Source organism: Crotalus tigris, unplaced genomic scaffold, assembly GCF_016545835.1.
Source record: "Crotalus tigris isolate CLP2741 ecotype Arizona unplaced genomic scaffold, ASM1654583v1 scf7180000018867.1602434, whole genome shotgun sequence".
Lineage (NCBI taxonomy): Eukaryota > Metazoa > Chordata > Lepidosauria > Squamata > Viperidae > Crotalus > Crotalus tigris.
The window spans coordinates 1361343-1377500 of NW_024097246.1; the positions used below are offsets into that span (position 1 = coordinate 1361343).

At 44.1% G+C, this 16158-nt stretch overlaps 1 protein-coding gene across 5 annotated transcripts in view; it reads left to right on the forward strand.

The window, feature by feature from the left end:
- Positions 1-1388: 1388 nt before the first annotated feature.
- The window catches only part of LOC120314246 (C-type lectin domain family 2 member D-like), a 30434-nt gene continuing 15664 nt past the window's right edge, over positions 1389-16158 (forward strand). The window contains exons 1-7 of one of the 5 annotated variants that reach the window (XM_039357124.1): positions 1389-1433; positions 5401-5457; positions 6535-6648; positions 7572-7664; positions 9668-9852; positions 13052-13155; positions 15933-16158. The exon at positions 15933-16158 is cut by the window's right edge and continues 503 nt beyond it. In XM_039357124.1, coding sequence (XP_039213058.1) covers positions 5439-5457; positions 6535-6648; positions 7572-7664; positions 9668-9852; positions 13052-13155; positions 15933-16086 — 669 coding nt within the window. In that variant the 5' untranslated portion in view covers positions 1389-1433; positions 5401-5438 and the 3' untranslated portion in view covers positions 16087-16158. Of the gene's footprint in view, positions 1434-1976; positions 2170-2205; positions 2899-5400; positions 5458-6534; positions 6649-7571; positions 7665-9667; positions 9853-13051; positions 13156-15932 lie in introns of those variants that run through there. The other 4 variants (XM_039357123.1, XM_039357122.1, XM_039357125.1 and 1 more) reach the window with 4 other exon arrangements.

Here is a 16158-nt window from a genome sequence, read left to right on the forward strand (position 1 = left end):
TTAATTTCTTAATTAATCATTTCCTTATTATTCAATATTATTAATAACATTTCTTGTTTAAATTAATAATTTTACTGCTTAATATTATTTTATCATGTAATAATAATAATAATAATAATAATAATAATAATAATAATAATAATAATAATAATAATAATAATGACATTGACAGACTTTATCTACCAAGGCAAATAGGTGGGCGTGGAATGCTACAAGTACATCAGATGGTTGAAGGAGAAAAAATGGCTTTGGAAGAATATCTGAAGAACAATGATGAAGATGCACTGAAATTAGTATATCAGGAAGGCTTACTGACTACTGGAGAGACCAAACTGGCCTACAAGAAAGACCAAATAAAGAACAGAATAGAGCAGCAATGACGAACCTTTTAGCGACTGAGTGCCCAAACTGCAAGCTAAAAACCATGCATCATCGGGTGTCAGTGGGTGTGGCCCATTGGATGAGCGTGGCCCATTGGATGGGCGTGGCTACGGTAGTAATGGCAGACTGGATGGGACTAAAACGTTCAATCAATCAATTCCAACTTTGCAAGCTCTTTTTTTCCATACAAGAAGTTGAAATTGACTGATTGAAACTTTTTTTTTTTTTTGCACATGGCAACGGAGTGAAAAGGTTTTATAAAACCCAGCTGAAGGCTTAGGACTGAGGTGATGGTGTGCATACCCACAGAGAGGGCTCTGAATGCCACCTCCGGCACCTGTGCCATAGGTTCGCCACCACTGCCCTACATCACCAATCCTATGACTTCTTCGGGGGTTCTAGTCAGCCTATAACTGTGGAGGAGTGCACAATGATTGGCCATAGATTCTTCCAAGTGGGGTCAGATACACACTTAGAGAAGACACGAATAAGTTACTCCCAGACTTGGGGGAGGGGGGAGAAAGGGAGAGAGCTCTGACGTCGCGTTTCCACACCTAGACAACTTTTAAGACGTGCGGACTGAGGAATTCTGAGAGTTGAAACTCGTAAATTGACCAAATTTCGAAACATAACTCGAGGGGGAGTCGCTTCTCTTGGAGAAAGCAAGCAAAAGCGGCCGTCTCCACGTTTCTTGTTCTAGAGCAGTGTTTCCCAAACTTGACAATTTTAAGGCATGAGGACTTCAACGCTGTGGAATTCTGGGCGTTGAAGTCCTCATGCCTTAAAATTGTCAAGTTTGGGAAACACTGTTCTAGAGATCCGTTATTTGTTTGCGGACAGAGCTTCGCGCTTTTCTTAAAGAAAGTCGATACAGTGATTTGATTGGATGGGGCGGCAATGGCTACAAGATAAAGGCAGGTGGTTTTGCAATTTCACCGACTTGGAAGGCCTCTAGCGTCCCCTTTTGGTGGCAAGCCCGGCGGGCTGTCATTTAGGCTCAGTGCTGCAAAACGCGAGGAGAGGAAAGAAACCTTCAGGCGCTGCACTCTCCGGTGGGCAAGGGGGCTCTGGGTCTACCAGGGATGGGGAAGCATCCCTCGCGGTCCTCGAAAAGCCAGCCTCGCTCTTGGCGCCGGAGGGAGCTGCTGCCTGGCTTCTCCGCGTTCCTAATGCTGCGCTCCATTATGTGGCGGCGCTTTTTATGGGCAGGTCTGAACAAGAGCGGCGGGGGGGGGGGGGAACGAGTAAGTTCCTTCACCGAGCAGTACTTTCCTGCTAGCCGCCTTAACTACTGTGCGACCTGTTGCAGGAAACCTGGAGCAAAAAGAGGGGGGGGGCGGCGCGAGACTCGCCGCTGGGCAATTGGAAGGAAAGGAGGGGCAGATTACCTTTTTTTAGCCCGAACAGCGGCCAGATTTTGAAACCTAACAAGACTGAACGGGCTGCCTGGATTGGGTCTAGAACCAGGGGTTCTCAACCTTGGCAACTTTAAGACTTGTGGACTTCAACTCCCAGAATTCCTCAGCCAGCAAAGCTGGCTGAGGAATTCTGGGAGTTAAAGTCCACAAGTCTTAAAGTTGCCAAGGTTGAGAACCCCTGGTCTAGACCTCCTTGGCCATACCTATAAGAGACAGATAATACAGGGTTGCCTGCCAGTGATCTGGCAGAGAGACAGCAGTACCACTTGGAATAAATACAAGTCGCCCTTCCCTCTGTCGGCACCGGTGGCAAAGAATTGACCCCCTTCGTGAACGATCTCGGGCGTACGAGGGAACTGACCTTGTGGAGGTACTGTGGGGACCCAAAAAAGCTGTAAAAGGGATTCTCAGACAAACGTAAGGCGGGTGGTGATTTGGGCTCTGTGAATCTGAGTCTCTCGACCGAGGAATTCTGGGAGTTGAAGTCCACCCGTCTTTTAAGTGGAACAAAGTTGCGGAATCAACTTTGCTTCTACGTTGTTTTTTTTTTTTTTTGTGCGGTTGGCCTGGGGGTTTGCCTTGCGGACAAAGGCGTCCGCTTTTTGTAATTGGCCACAGCAATTTGATTGGATGGGGCGGCGGCGTTGGAAACAACAACAAAAATATCGCGGGAGGCTGTTTCTCCAGTATGCCCGGACTCCACTTTGTGCTTTTGCTGGCGAGCCCGGCCGGCTGTTATTTAGGCTCAATGCTGCAAAACGGCGGTAGAGGCAAAAAACACTCGGGCGCTGCACGCTGAGGTGGAGTTCTGGGTCTGTCTAGGGCTGGGAAGGTTCCTTCGGTTGTCGGAAGGCCAGCCCCGATCATAGCGCGAAGGAATTTCTTCGCGTTTTTTCTGCTGTGCCCTGCAAGATGACCAAGCATTTTTATGCACAGACCGGAGCAAGGGAGCGGTAAATAAATTTACCTGCCGATTTTTTCCCCCTCTCGCTCCCGTTGTTCACCGCTTTGTGATCTGCTGCTGGCGACACGCGAGGAGTAAAAAAGCAGCAACTGCGGAGGGCTGTCAAATTTGGGGTAAAGCGCAACAGAAAAGAAGGTAGGAGTAATCAATGGAGATTCTCAGTCATCCAGGTCACGGTTGTCCCAATGGTGCTTTTTCACCAGGCAACTGGACTTTATTGTTTTTCTTTGAAGACGTTTCGCTTCTCATCCAAAAAGCTTCTTCTGCTCTGGATGGTGGGGAATGTAAGAATTTCATTTGTCTATTTCCAATCTACAACACAGTCCTTTCAACACTTCCAAGAAGGCGCCACAGCCATTTGCATTAATCAGGTGATCCCGAGGGCACAAATAAACTTCGAGGAGTCCTCAACAACTCTAAAAGAATGTAAATGACCAGCTGTCTGCAAGGAATATAAATCCTTCCATTCCCCACCATCTAATCAGAGCTGAAGAAACTTATTGGATGAGAAGCGGAAAGTCTTCAAAGAAAAACAAGAAAGTCCAGTTGCCTTGTGAAAACACACCTTTGGGACAAAGGGAGGGGTGGGTTACTATGGCAGCATAAACAGTTGCAAGATGTGGAGGCCAGCGTGGGTTGCTTCTCTCTAGGGACTGGGAGTAAATACTGTGGAAGAGGTGGGATAATTATGCAAGTGTGGGTGGGCTCCTGGCTCAGCCTAACAAGGCTGAATGGGCTGCCTGGACAGTAGTTCGACCTACCAGATTTTTGCATTACAGATAATCCTCAGCTTAGACCAGGGGTAGGCAACCTGGCTCTTTTATGACTGGTGGACTTCAATTCCCAGAATTCCTGAGCCAGCATGGCTCAGCTTGGAAACCTCCCTTTCCCTTCAGCGTGGCTGGCTCAGGAATTCTGGGAGTTGAAGTCCACAAGTCATAAAAGAGCCAAGGTTGCCTACCCCTGCCTTAGACCATAATTGAGCCCAAAATTTATGTTGCTAAGTGAAACCTTTGTTAAGTGAGTTTTGCCCCATTTTACAATTTTTCTTGCCACAGTTCTTAAGTGAGTCACTGCAGTTGTTAGTAACACGGTTGTTAAATGAATTTGGCTTCTCCATTGACTTTGCTTCTCAGAAGGTCGCAAAGGGGATCAATCACATCACTGTGATTGACTCCCTTTGCGACACTGCAATCGTCATAAATGTGAGTCAGTTGCCAAATGTCTGAATTTTGATCATGTGACCATGGAGATACATGCCAGGCTCCTTTGCCTAAGGGTTGTTTTCCAACAACAGCTTCACATTGGAGAGACTAGAATTTGTGCAGGGGTCCACTGTGTTTGCAGGCTTTATTTTACAAGCAGGGTATGCACTAGTTTGGGACACACGTGTGCTAAGAATATTGTGGTGGAATGATTAGTAGAACTAGTTTAGTACATTTTGGTGAGTACACTAGGTGTGTTCTGTAGTCCTGTGATAAAATTCCTGCTGTAGGCAGCGCAAAGAAGCACATCGCTTTGTGACTCTGAGGGCATTGTGACTCTGAGGGCATTGTGACTCTGAGGATTCCTACTGCGGTGGAGAAAAAATAGCTTTCCTTTAAACCAGTGATGGCGAATCTTTTAGAGACTGAGTGCCCAAACTGCAACCCAAACCCCACTTATGCATCCTTGAGTGCCGGATGGGTGTGACCCATTGGCTGGGTGTAGCCCATTGGCTGAGTGTGACCAATTGGGTAGGTATGGTTGCGGTGGTAATGGCAGACTGGGTGGGACTAAAAAGTTCAATCAATCAATTCCAACTCTGCAAGATCTCCCCCCCCCAAGAAGTTGAAATTGACTGACTGAACCTTTTTTTTTTTTTTTTTTGCACATGGCGGCAGAGGCCTAAAGTGAAAATGTTTTATAAAACCCAGCTGAAGACCTAGGACTGGGGCGATAGCGTGTGCCCACAGAGAAGGCTCTGAGTGCCACCACTGGCACCCAATCCAAAGATTCACCACCACGGCTTTAAACTCTTTTGTAATAATTTTATTGAATGTTAGAGTTAAGAAATAAAACCAAACTAAAAAATAAATAAAAAGGAAGTGAGAAGTGCAGAGAAGGAAGGAAAGATGAAAATATAGAAAGAAATGACTTCCCTCTCCATAACAAGTATAAACAGTTTTAGTAAATTATCACTTTCTCTAATGTTTCAACCAAAGATCTCTTCTTCCCGTATCTCATCTCTTTTCTATAAACAAATCTTTAAAACCTCTTCACTCAATCAGGTTAGCAAAAGTACATTAAAGGCTACCAAAGATAACATCTAACCTTAATCAAATAAACCAACTTTTACATTCCTTTTTCTTTTAACAGTCTTGATGCTTAATCCCTCCAAATAATGTCATAGAAATTGATTTCTTGTTTTATTTTTATGGGACCTTGATGTCTCTTCTACCAAGCACTACTCTGGTTAATCCTAAAAGGCAGAAGCTGTCCCATCACGTCCATATGTTCATTGTCAGTACTAAGGCTGATTCTGATACCTGTTGTTATTAGTTGGTCTTTACAATTAATTTTTCTATTAAATCTTAAGTATATCAACAATATTGTATATAGGAATGAGTGATACCAATTTCTTTTCTTTCCATGCAGTCTGAATCCTGATTCCACCCTCCCCATCAGCTTGGAAGATGCCAGAAGAAATTAAAGGTGAGGCATTTCAGACTTTTCTTCCACCTAGCTGAGAATTACAGAAAGCAAGAGCAAAGCCCCGGGGCACTGATGAAATCAGAGGAAAACTCTTATTGATTATATGGCTAAAAACATTGATTTCTATTCTAAGCAGAGGAATCACAATAAGTAAGTTTCAATCTGGGGATTGACTGGATTCAAGTTAGAAATCAGGAGAACTGGTAAGAGAATTGGTTACTAGCAGGATTGTTTTCTTCAGTCATCCTTGCTTCTCATTGTAAGAGATGTATTGGAAGCAAATATTCTAAATCTGATGAACCAGGAAGAACATTTGAGAGGATTCATCCAGATGATCTTCTAAGCTTTAAGAGGCTCCCTAAATCAGAGAGTGTTAGTTTCAAATAGAATTTAGATAGATAGATAGATAGATAGATAGATAGATAGATAGATAGATAGATAGATAGATATTCTTGTGCAAAAGCAAGGAAGTCTTCCAATGTGTACCAAAAAACCCCAATGGAAATACTCCAGATAGAGGCCCGTTTTTATCCTATGACATAGGCACTGCCCCTAATATAATCACCTGAAATCTTACAAGATGATCAACTCTCATGAGATTTCTGGCAGATCCTTTGAATTCTGCCTGGGAACATTCAGTAGTGCAAGATTTGGGGATAGGGTTCAACTACTTAAAATATTTCTTTAAATTGTTTTGACTGAGAAAGATAAGGAGCCCTGGTTGGGTATTGGGGACAGCGTCTTCCCAAGAGCAAAACTAGAGCACAATACACTGTGTATTGTCATTCTTGGGTTTTTCTGCCTTCCTTTAGGGCAGGACTAGGCAACCTTGGCTCTTTTATGACTCGTGGACTTCAACTCCCAGAATTCCTGAGCCAGCCATGCTGAGGGGAAAGGGAAAGGTTTCCAAGCTGAGCCATGCTGGCTCAGGAATTCTGGGAGTTGAAGTCCACGAGTCATAAAAGAGCCAAGGTTGCCTAGCCCTGCTTTAGGGGCAGAAGGAGATTCTGGGTGTTGTTATCATTTGACTCCTGAAGCAACAACTGTATCTTCCCTGTATTGTCTTCTGCCTTCCAGTACTGGTAGAAGGAGTTTCTCGATACTGTGATTGTTTGACTCCTGAGATGACAAGTGCATCTTCCCCTGGAAGCTCTGATGCAAAGAGTGCAAGAAATGCTGATCAAAACAAAGGTGAACGCCTGCCTGGGGCCCTTTGTTACCTTTGAGGGTGAATAATAAAACAAAGTGGATGGAACTGGGGCACACCTAAGTAAAAGGATTCTTTATCCCCCCTCCCTGGTTTTATGGAGAAGACGTTGGGTCTGTGCCTTCTTTCGAAAAGGAGAACCTCACAAAACTGACTTTCAGGCCAACACTGTACCTTTGATGGTTTTCTCACATCACCTTGGTGGGTGTTTCCCATTTCCAGGGCAGAAACCCTGCCAGTTGACTTTTGGTTATTAGGGTTGGCGAGAGAGGTCCAGATCATCCATCTGAGGGGGAAGGAATCGATGTTGATACCTTTGTCTCAAAAGAACAAGATCAGGTTAATTTTTGTAATGCTGTTGCAGAAGATGAGGAAGTCGAGGTGGCACACTCTGTTTTTCACTGTGCTGTCCTATATTTGAACTACGTTGTAATATCACTTTTAGGACTTGAATATGATACTCTCCCGAGTGTTGTCAGCTTTTTCTTCTAGTAGGGCTCTTGGACATTTTAAGAGCAGTGGGATTGAGATTGGCTTTGTCTCCCACAAATGCAAGAAGGATTTGGCTGTTAGCCACTCCAGAGCCACTTCATATGTTCTGTGGGGAAAGAAACAGAAAAAAAACCACACCAAAGCTGTGCTTCTGGGGTTCCTTGGAAGCACTTTTGACTGCCTTTTGTTTTTCCTTGTGAAAAAAGGGGAGGAAGATGAGGGATATTCAAGGTTTATCAGGGTTTATCCATGGTGGGGTCAGCAGTTGCAAGTCGGATCACAAAAATCTAAATATGCTATAGTCTGACTACAACCCTGAGTGGTTTATAAATCAGTGAAAACATTAACAAAAATTTGAACAATCATAATAAAACCATGAACTTCATCTCCTAATATTTTCTTGCCTGTTTTTCAGCTCTCATACCTAAGTGCATTTCAGACAAACTATTCACTGTAGGAGCGGTTGTTGTAATTGCAGCGTTGACCATTATTATAATTTCATTGGCTGGTAAGTAAGGATTTAACTTTCTCCGTTGTTTTAGTGTTATTGTTTAAATCAAGATCATCCCATACATTAATGATTACATTTAGGCACAGAATGATTTGGAAGGAACTAGCAGCAAGTAGGAGTGGTGAGTGTCAAATAAGTCAAAACGATATTTGGGCCAGTGCAACTGAATCCCAATTGAATCCCAGACTATTTATAAATATGTCATATGTTGCCTGCATATCAAAAAAAAGAGGCAAGAATGGTATTGCACTGCTGTGATTGCCATCTGGATTTTTTTGACACAAATGCTGCACGAAAAGAAGATTGCTATGCTATGGCAAGTCAACACAGATATAGCAGTAGCAGATTATATACTGCTTCACAGTGCTTATATGCCACTTCATAGTGCTTTACAGCCCTCTTTAAACAGAAGGCTGAGTCAACCTTGAGCCGGTCAGGATCGAACTCCTGGCAGTTGGCAGAATCAACCTGCAATACTGCATTCTAACCACTGCGCCACCATGGCTCTCGGGAAAGGAAGAAGAAAGCACATTCCAACGTAAATAAATTTGCATTTGATTTAATGACTTTTCATTCCTGACCATTTCTCTTGTTTTATTGCACAACCTAGGACTACAATTGAGCCTCAAATTTATGTTCCTAAGTGAGACATTTGTTAAATGAGTTTTGTCCCATTTTACGATCTTTCTTGTCACTGCAGTGGTTAAGTCAATAACATGGTTGTTACCATGTTATTGACTTGGCTTGTCAGAAGGATCACAGAAGCTGATCATGTGACCCTGGGATGCTGCAACCATCTTAAATATGAACCAGTTGCCAAGCATCCAAATTTTGATCACATGACCAAGGGAATGCTACAATGGTTGCAAGTGGGAAAAATTCACCAGAGGACACACACTGTCTTAATTCACTCTAGAAGTTGATGTGAAGGAATTAATGATTTTATTGTTCTGGAACCTGAATCAAGATGCTTTGTAATCCAAGGTCAGACAGATAACAAAGATGATTGTAAAGCAAATATTTATTCAGGAATACTTGGTCAGAACTCACGTTTCTGTAGTTTCATCTGGATGTTGCATATTTGTTCATCTTTATAGGTAAAATCATTAATTCCTTCACATCAACATTTAGCGTGAATTAAGACCGTGTGTGTCCTCCAGTGATCCCATGCTTACCTCAGACAAAGACGTTCCCAAACTGGCATGTAGCCAGGATATCCTGTGATGAACTTAGTAGCCCCTCCTACTGACCTGTTAACATGGGATTTACTGAATAGCTAAACTACATTACCCATAAGCCATCTCTTAAGAGGACAGCACTTAACCCTATAAATGCCAAACATTCTAACATACAGTTCTCATCTAACTAGCTGATCCAGAACATGTCTCATTTTACGATCTTTCTTGTCACTGCAGTGGTTAAGTCAGTAACATGTTAAGTGACTCTAGCTTCCCCACTGACTTGGCTTGTCAGAAGGATCACAGAAGCTGAGCATGTGACCCTAGGATGCTGCAACCGTCTTAAATATGAACCAGTTGCCAAGCATCCAAATTTTGATCACATGACCAAGGGAATGCTACAATGGTCGCAAGTGGGGAAAATGGTCATAAGTCGCTTTTTCAGTGCTGTTGTAACTTTGAATGGTCACTAAATGAATTTTTGTAAGTCGAGGGCTACCTCTATAAGGTTTTTGCTGTAGGTGGGTGAGTGGGTGGCCTTTGTGTCAATTGTGACTGCTAACAACTGCCTGGACTAGTCCCTGTCATTTTGGGGGCAAGATTTTGGAAGTGGTTTGTCCCTGCCTCCTCCTCCTCCTCCTTAGGCCTGAGAGAGAGATGGTGACTGGCCCAAGGTCACTCAACCGGGGTTTGTGTCTAACACAGGACTAGAACACACAACAATTTAAGTGAGGTAGCTTAATATTAACTATTCAAACCTTGTTGTCAGACCTCTAGTTGATTGTGAGTTCTATAATTTGTCCCATTTTGCTTTATTTCTAGTTAAAAAGACAGAAACATGTCCACTTTGTGGTCCCCTTGAAAGTGTTGCCTGTCCAGATTCATGGATTAGCTACAGTGGAAAATGTCTCTATATATCAAAAGAAGAAAAGAATTGGTCTCTCAGTTTAAAGTCCTGTTCCTCATTTAATGCATCCTTGGCTGTGATTGATACTCAGAAGGAACTGGTAAGGAATAAGTAGTCACCCTGATTAATTGGATAATTGTCCTGGCGTTCACAAATATAAAAACAGGCATATTTATTAATATAATAATAATGTATGTACTACTGAAATTCTAATTGTGTTTATCTGTTTGTTCTCTCATGTTAGCCCAAGCAGTTTTTGAATCAAGATCCCTAAAATCCGGGAACTTAAAGAATGCATAAAAATCCAGGATCCATTACACCTCTGGCATTGAAATTTGTATAAAATTTACAATGTAAAATTTGCTGAATTTATTCACAAAGTTCTATCCTTTGCAGCATTCCTGTGGTTATGTGATCGTGATTTCCAATGCTCCCTGCCAGCTTCACACAAGCTAATTCAATGGGGAGGCCAGCAGGAAGTTGGAAGTCACTCCCACTATTGTTGTTACATATCAGTGATGGCAAACCTTTTAGACACCGAGTGCCCCAAAAACCCCCTGCCCGTCCCCACTCTGCCCCCGCTCCACCACCCCTGCTCCACCCTCCACCCTGCCCACCTGCAGGGCCATCCACTGCCTCCATGGCCTGCCGCAGCAGATCGCCCAGGCGGCCCTGCAGCACCATGGTGGCCATGCCCTCTGCCCATGCCCGGCAGCATCATCTGCACATGATGGGGCACAAGAGTGGAGTCTTCTCCCCGTTGCCTGGCTGCCATGTCCTTGGCTGTGCTGCTCTCCTCCGGGAGTCTGCTGGTGAGGGGGCCGTGGGGAGAGGCGGGGCTGGGGCAACAGCACGTGTGCCCATATATATATGTTTTCTGAGGTTTTCGCGGGTGTTTGTATGTAGGTCTTTGGTTATTCGGGTTTTCTCCCGCGTAAAATTGGAAGTGTCTTGGCGATGTTTCGACAAAAGTCCCATTCGTCATCTTCAGGCTGGTGTTTTCAGCTTCGTGCTCCTCGAAACACGAAGCTGAAAACACCAGCCTGAAGATGACGAATGGGACTTCGTCAAAACGTCGCCAAGACACTTCCAATTTTACCCGGGAGAAAACCCGAATAACCAAAGACCTATGTATATATATGTATATACCTGAGTGTAATTAAAGATAATATATGTATATATATGTATATGTATGTATGTATGTATGTATGTATATGTATATACCATAAAACAATCCGAACACCAGGATAGTATTAAAACAAAACTGTTTAATGTAAAAGCTAAGCCTTTCGTCGGTTAACACTACCGACATCATCAGAGCGTAATGCAAGATTGCTGGGAGTCCTTCTTATGCTGCAGGGCGGCTCTGCACTCGGCTCCTTGACCTAGTTACCGGTCCGTCCGTTCTCTCTGCCTGGTTTCTTAAACAGCCCAAGTCTCTTACTATGTTAAAGCCCTCCGAGGTTGCCGTTTCCTTTTTCCTGGATCCAACCACTCTGTCTGCTAGCGTGAGTTAACTGTTTCTGCTCACTTACTCTCATGTCTGTCGTCCTTTACAGTTCTATTTTGGGATCTGTCTGACTTTCCTTGACTGGATTGTGCTTGTATACATTTGGGGGAGGGGGGGGGTGTATTAAGTGGATCCGGACACCTATCAGCGCAATCCCTGGTGGCTGCATTCCTGCATGTGTTCTTGTATGTGTGTATATAATGGGACCATCCAGCACTGGGGTAAAAGAATGTTCAGCCTAACACATAATGTTCATACTTGTTGCATCAGACTGCACTACCTTTCTTTAAATAAAAAGATATTGAAGATTTTGAATGTTGAAATTGAAGAAGACTGCTGAGAATACCATGGATACTTAAGAAATGTGGCATTGAACAAATTCACCCAGAGTTCTTTGTTGAGGTACAAATCACTAGACCGAAATTAAAATACTTTGGGCACACTGTGTGAAGACCTAGCTCTCTGGAGGAGACCATCGGGAAGTTCTCAACTTACAACCAACCTTTAGCATCTAAAAGGATGACCCAGTGAACCACAGAGCTGTCTTAATTATTGGCTTGCCCCACAGTGATCCAGATGTTTAGACTGGATTTGGAACTTTTTTTCACCTATCGAGTTCTTCCCAAGAACCTGGAACCACAGGAGGCTACGATCATAAATATGAGGACTGGTTGAAAATTACTTTTTTTCACTGCCTTTGTAACTTCAAACAGTTGCTTAAGGTTGGTTGTAAGTTGAGAACTTCCCAATAGTCTCCTCCGGAGAGCTAGGTCTTCACACAGTGTGTCCAAAGCATTTTAATTTCAGTCTAGTCCAGTGGTGACGAACCTATGGCATGGGTGCCAGAGGTGGCACTTGGAGCCCTCTCTGTGGGCACCAGTACCATTGCCCCAGCCTTGCCTCCCCCCACGACCCCCTCCTCTCCAGCAACCCCCCTGAAGGAGAATCGCCCGAGCGTGGCCCACGCAGAGCAGCGCAGCCAAGGACATGGCAGCCAGGCAGCATAGACAAGACTCTGCACTCACACCCCATCATGCAGTTGATGCTGCAGGGCGCGGGCAGAGGGTGTGGCCGCCACAGCGCTGCTGGGCTGCCTGGGTGATCTGCGGCAGGTCCTGGAGACGGTGAGTGGTCCTGTGGGTAGGCGGGGCAGGGATGGGGGGCAGAGTGGGGGCAAGGTGGGGGGTGGAGCAGGGGCGGGACCAGTTTTTGGGCACTCGGTCTCTAAAAGGTTCGCCATCACTGATCTAGTCATTTGTACCTCAACAAAGAGCTCTGGGTGAATTTGTTCTATGACACATCCCTTAAGTATCCATGGTATTCACAGGAGTCTTCTTCAATTTCAACATTCAAAATCTTCAGTATCTTTTTAGATCCTGCTTCTTCAACATCCATCCTTCACAGAGGGAAATCCATTGTCTGCACAGTTCTGAATCTTTGTAAGTGGCAGACGTGTACACAGCATATTGATATTTTTTCCAGAGTTTTCATGGCTGTCCTACCAATTGCTAGTCTGCAGTGCATTTCTTAATTGATGGTTCCTTTGTTGCTAGTAGATCCTTAAAGGCAGAAATTGTTGATCACTTCAGTATCTTCATTGTCAGTTCTAAGGCTGTTGGTTCTACCTGTTGTCGTAAGTTTGGTCTTCTTTATGTAGCATTTAATTTTAGTCCAATTATTTCATGATGTATTTTGGCATTCAGTAGACAGTAAAAAATAACTGACACTTTCTTTCCCCAATTAGTATTTTAAATGAGGATTTTACTAAACATTATCTCTCTTCTCCTAGGATTTTTGGGTGGATATTTTCCATTCCTCTCATTACTGGTTTGGTCTCTCAAGAGAAGTTAACCAGATCTGGAAATGGTCCAATGGCACAGAGTTTAAAAATCAGTAAGTAAGTTTTTATTTCTTTGCTTATAGGATTTATGGAGCTATTTAACTATTCAAAGTATTTACATACATCCTACTTCAGTTTGAATGGTTGAACCAATCATAAAAATCAAGATAATTTTTACCTAAGGTTCTCTCTCCAAAAAATAAGGCACAGAAAGGGGAGGAAAAGAGAAGAAAATTGCTCAGGCAATAGTGCATCCATCTGATGGTCCCTGCACTGCTGACCAGCTGTGATGGACTAGATCAGGGGTAGGCAACCTTGGCTCTTTTATGACTCATGGACTTCAACTCCCAGAATTCCTGAGACAACATGGCTCAGCTTGGAAACCTCTCCCTTTCCCCTCAGCATGGCTGCCTCAGGAATTCTGGGAGTTGAAGTCTACGAGTCATAAAAGAGCCAATGTTGCCTACCCCTGGACTAGATGTTCAGGATGGCTGAGATGATATACTACCTCCAAGAGCAGATGGTTCTCCTACCAATTTTGATATTTTTGTAGCAAGGAGGAACAGCCCAGTTGGCCATAACATACTGTGTATGTTGGTGTATCAACCACCCCTGGTCTGATTCAAATCCTTAATTCAAAATGTTGGTTTAGCTCCCTTTAGAAAAGGATACTTATTTGAAAAGTAATCAGATCAAATCAGGACATTTGGATTGGGTAAAGGGATCTTATGCTCCCTCAGCATTTAATAGCTCAGATTATTATTATTCATCTAATTTATATGCTGCCAATTTTTCTATCCAAAGTTGTTAGTTGTGAAGTCGTGTCTGACCCATCGCGACTCCATGGACAACGTTCCTCCAGGCCTTCCTGTCCTCTACCATCTTCTGGAGTCCATTTAAGCTCACGCCTACTGCTTCAGTGACTCCATCCAGCCACCTCATTCTCTGTCATCTCCTTCTTCTATTGCCCTCAATCTTTCCCAGCATTAGGCTCTTCTCCAGTGAATCCTTCCTTCTCATTAAGTGGCCAAAATACTTGAGTTTCAACTTCAGGATCTGGCCTTCTAAAGAGCAGTCAGGGTTGATTTCCTCTAGGACTGACTGGTTTGATCGCCTTGCAGTCCAAGGGATTCACAGGAGTCTTCTCCAGCACCATAGTTCAAAGGCCTCAATTCTTTAGCGCTCAGCCTTTCTTATGGTCCAACTTTCACAGCCATACATTGCAACTGGGAAAACCATGGCCTTGACTATACGCACTTTTGTTGGCAGGGTGATGTCTCTGCTTTTTAGTATGCTGCCTAGATTTGCCATAGCTTTTCTCCCCAGGAGCAAGCGTCTTTTAATTTCTTGGCTGCAGTCCCCTTCTGCGGTGATCTTGGAGCCCAGGAAGATAAAATCTGTCACTACCTCCATTTCTTCCCCATCTATTTGCCAGGAATTGAGAGGGGCCAGATGCCATGATCTTGGTTGTCTTTATGTTGAGTTTCAAGCCAGCCTTTGCACTCTCCCTATCCAAAGTGACTCAGGGCAAATACAGGTAGTCCTCCACTTAAAACAGTTTGTTTAGTGACCATTCAAAGTTACAACCACACTGAAAAAAGCAACTTATGACCATTGCAGCCTCCCTGTGGTCATCTGATCAAAATATAGATGCAACTGATTCATATTTATCATGGTTGCAGTGCGCCGGGGTGACGTGAACAGCTTTTGCATCCTTCTGAAAAGCAAAGTCAACAGGGAAGCCACATTCACTCAACAACCATGTTACTAACTTAACGACTGCAATGATTCACTTAACAAGTATGGCCAGAAAGGTCGTAAAATGGGGCAAAACTCACTTAACGTTATACATTTTGGGCTCAATTGTTGTAAGTCGGGGACTTCCCACATATGGAAACCAAGTATCGTAGCCAAACGCCTATTATTTAGGAAGTGCTCACAGCTTGTAAAATTCGGATTTAAAATGTACAGAGAGTTCTGAGGACAATTTCTGGGAGGCATTTGAAGTGTCAGGAAGATGATTTGACTAGTCGTCTCTCAGGTTCTAGATTCCACTGAGGATATTCTGAAATCTCTTCTCATGACAGAAGTTAGAAATAGCTGCCATGTTTCGACTACTGTGTCATTTAGGCTTACCAAGCGAGACTTTTAGTCCTGTGAGCAGTTGAGAATATGACCACCACATGCTGTGCAGTTGTTCCAAGAATGAAAAATGCCTTCAAATGAATACTTTCTGCTTTAGGTCTGTGTGCGTGCGTGTGTGTGTGTATTATTTATACTCTAGCTCAGTGGTTCTCAACCTTTTTAATGCCCCAACCGGTTGTAAGTCAAGGACTAAACCGGTCATAAGTCAAGGACTAAACCGGTCATAAGTCGAGGACTACCCAACCGGTCGTAGGTCGAGGACTTTCCCTGCCCGGGAGCGCCACGCATGCGTGGTGCCGCCCCCTGCGCCGGCCGAGGTGTAGCTGGCAAGCGGCAGAGATGGAGCAGGCCGACCACCAGCTGGGCCACCGGAAAAGGGGAAAAAAATGGCGGACAGCCTTGCTTGGCGACCCCCGTGAAATGGTCGATCGACCCCAAATGGGGTCGCGACCCATAGGTTGAGAACCGCTGCTCTAGCTTTTCTCAAGTCATGTGCCCTCCAGACTCCAAATCTGTTGGACAAAACTCCTGTAAACTCCAGACTTCCTAATTAAGCTGATCCAGTGCATCCTGGAGGGACAGTGTTGGCTGATGTTCCCTGTGCTCTAAATCTGGGAATCTTCCTGCAAGGATCACTTTTGTTAATTTCTGCCCATGCAGATAGTGATTCCTTGTTCTTTTTCAGGTTTCCAGTACGAGGAGGCGGCTTCTGTGCATATCTAAATGGAAAAGGGGTCAGTAGTACCATATGCTCCATGGAGAAACGTTTTCTCTGCAGCCAGCCAGAGCGTTGCAGCAAGGCTGGAAGAGAAGAGAGCTCATGGCCTGGAGAAATATGAGGGGGAGGGGAAAGACAGAGCAACATGGCCATCGAGTGACAGCATTTCAGTGAGCGCTTAACTTTTTATCTA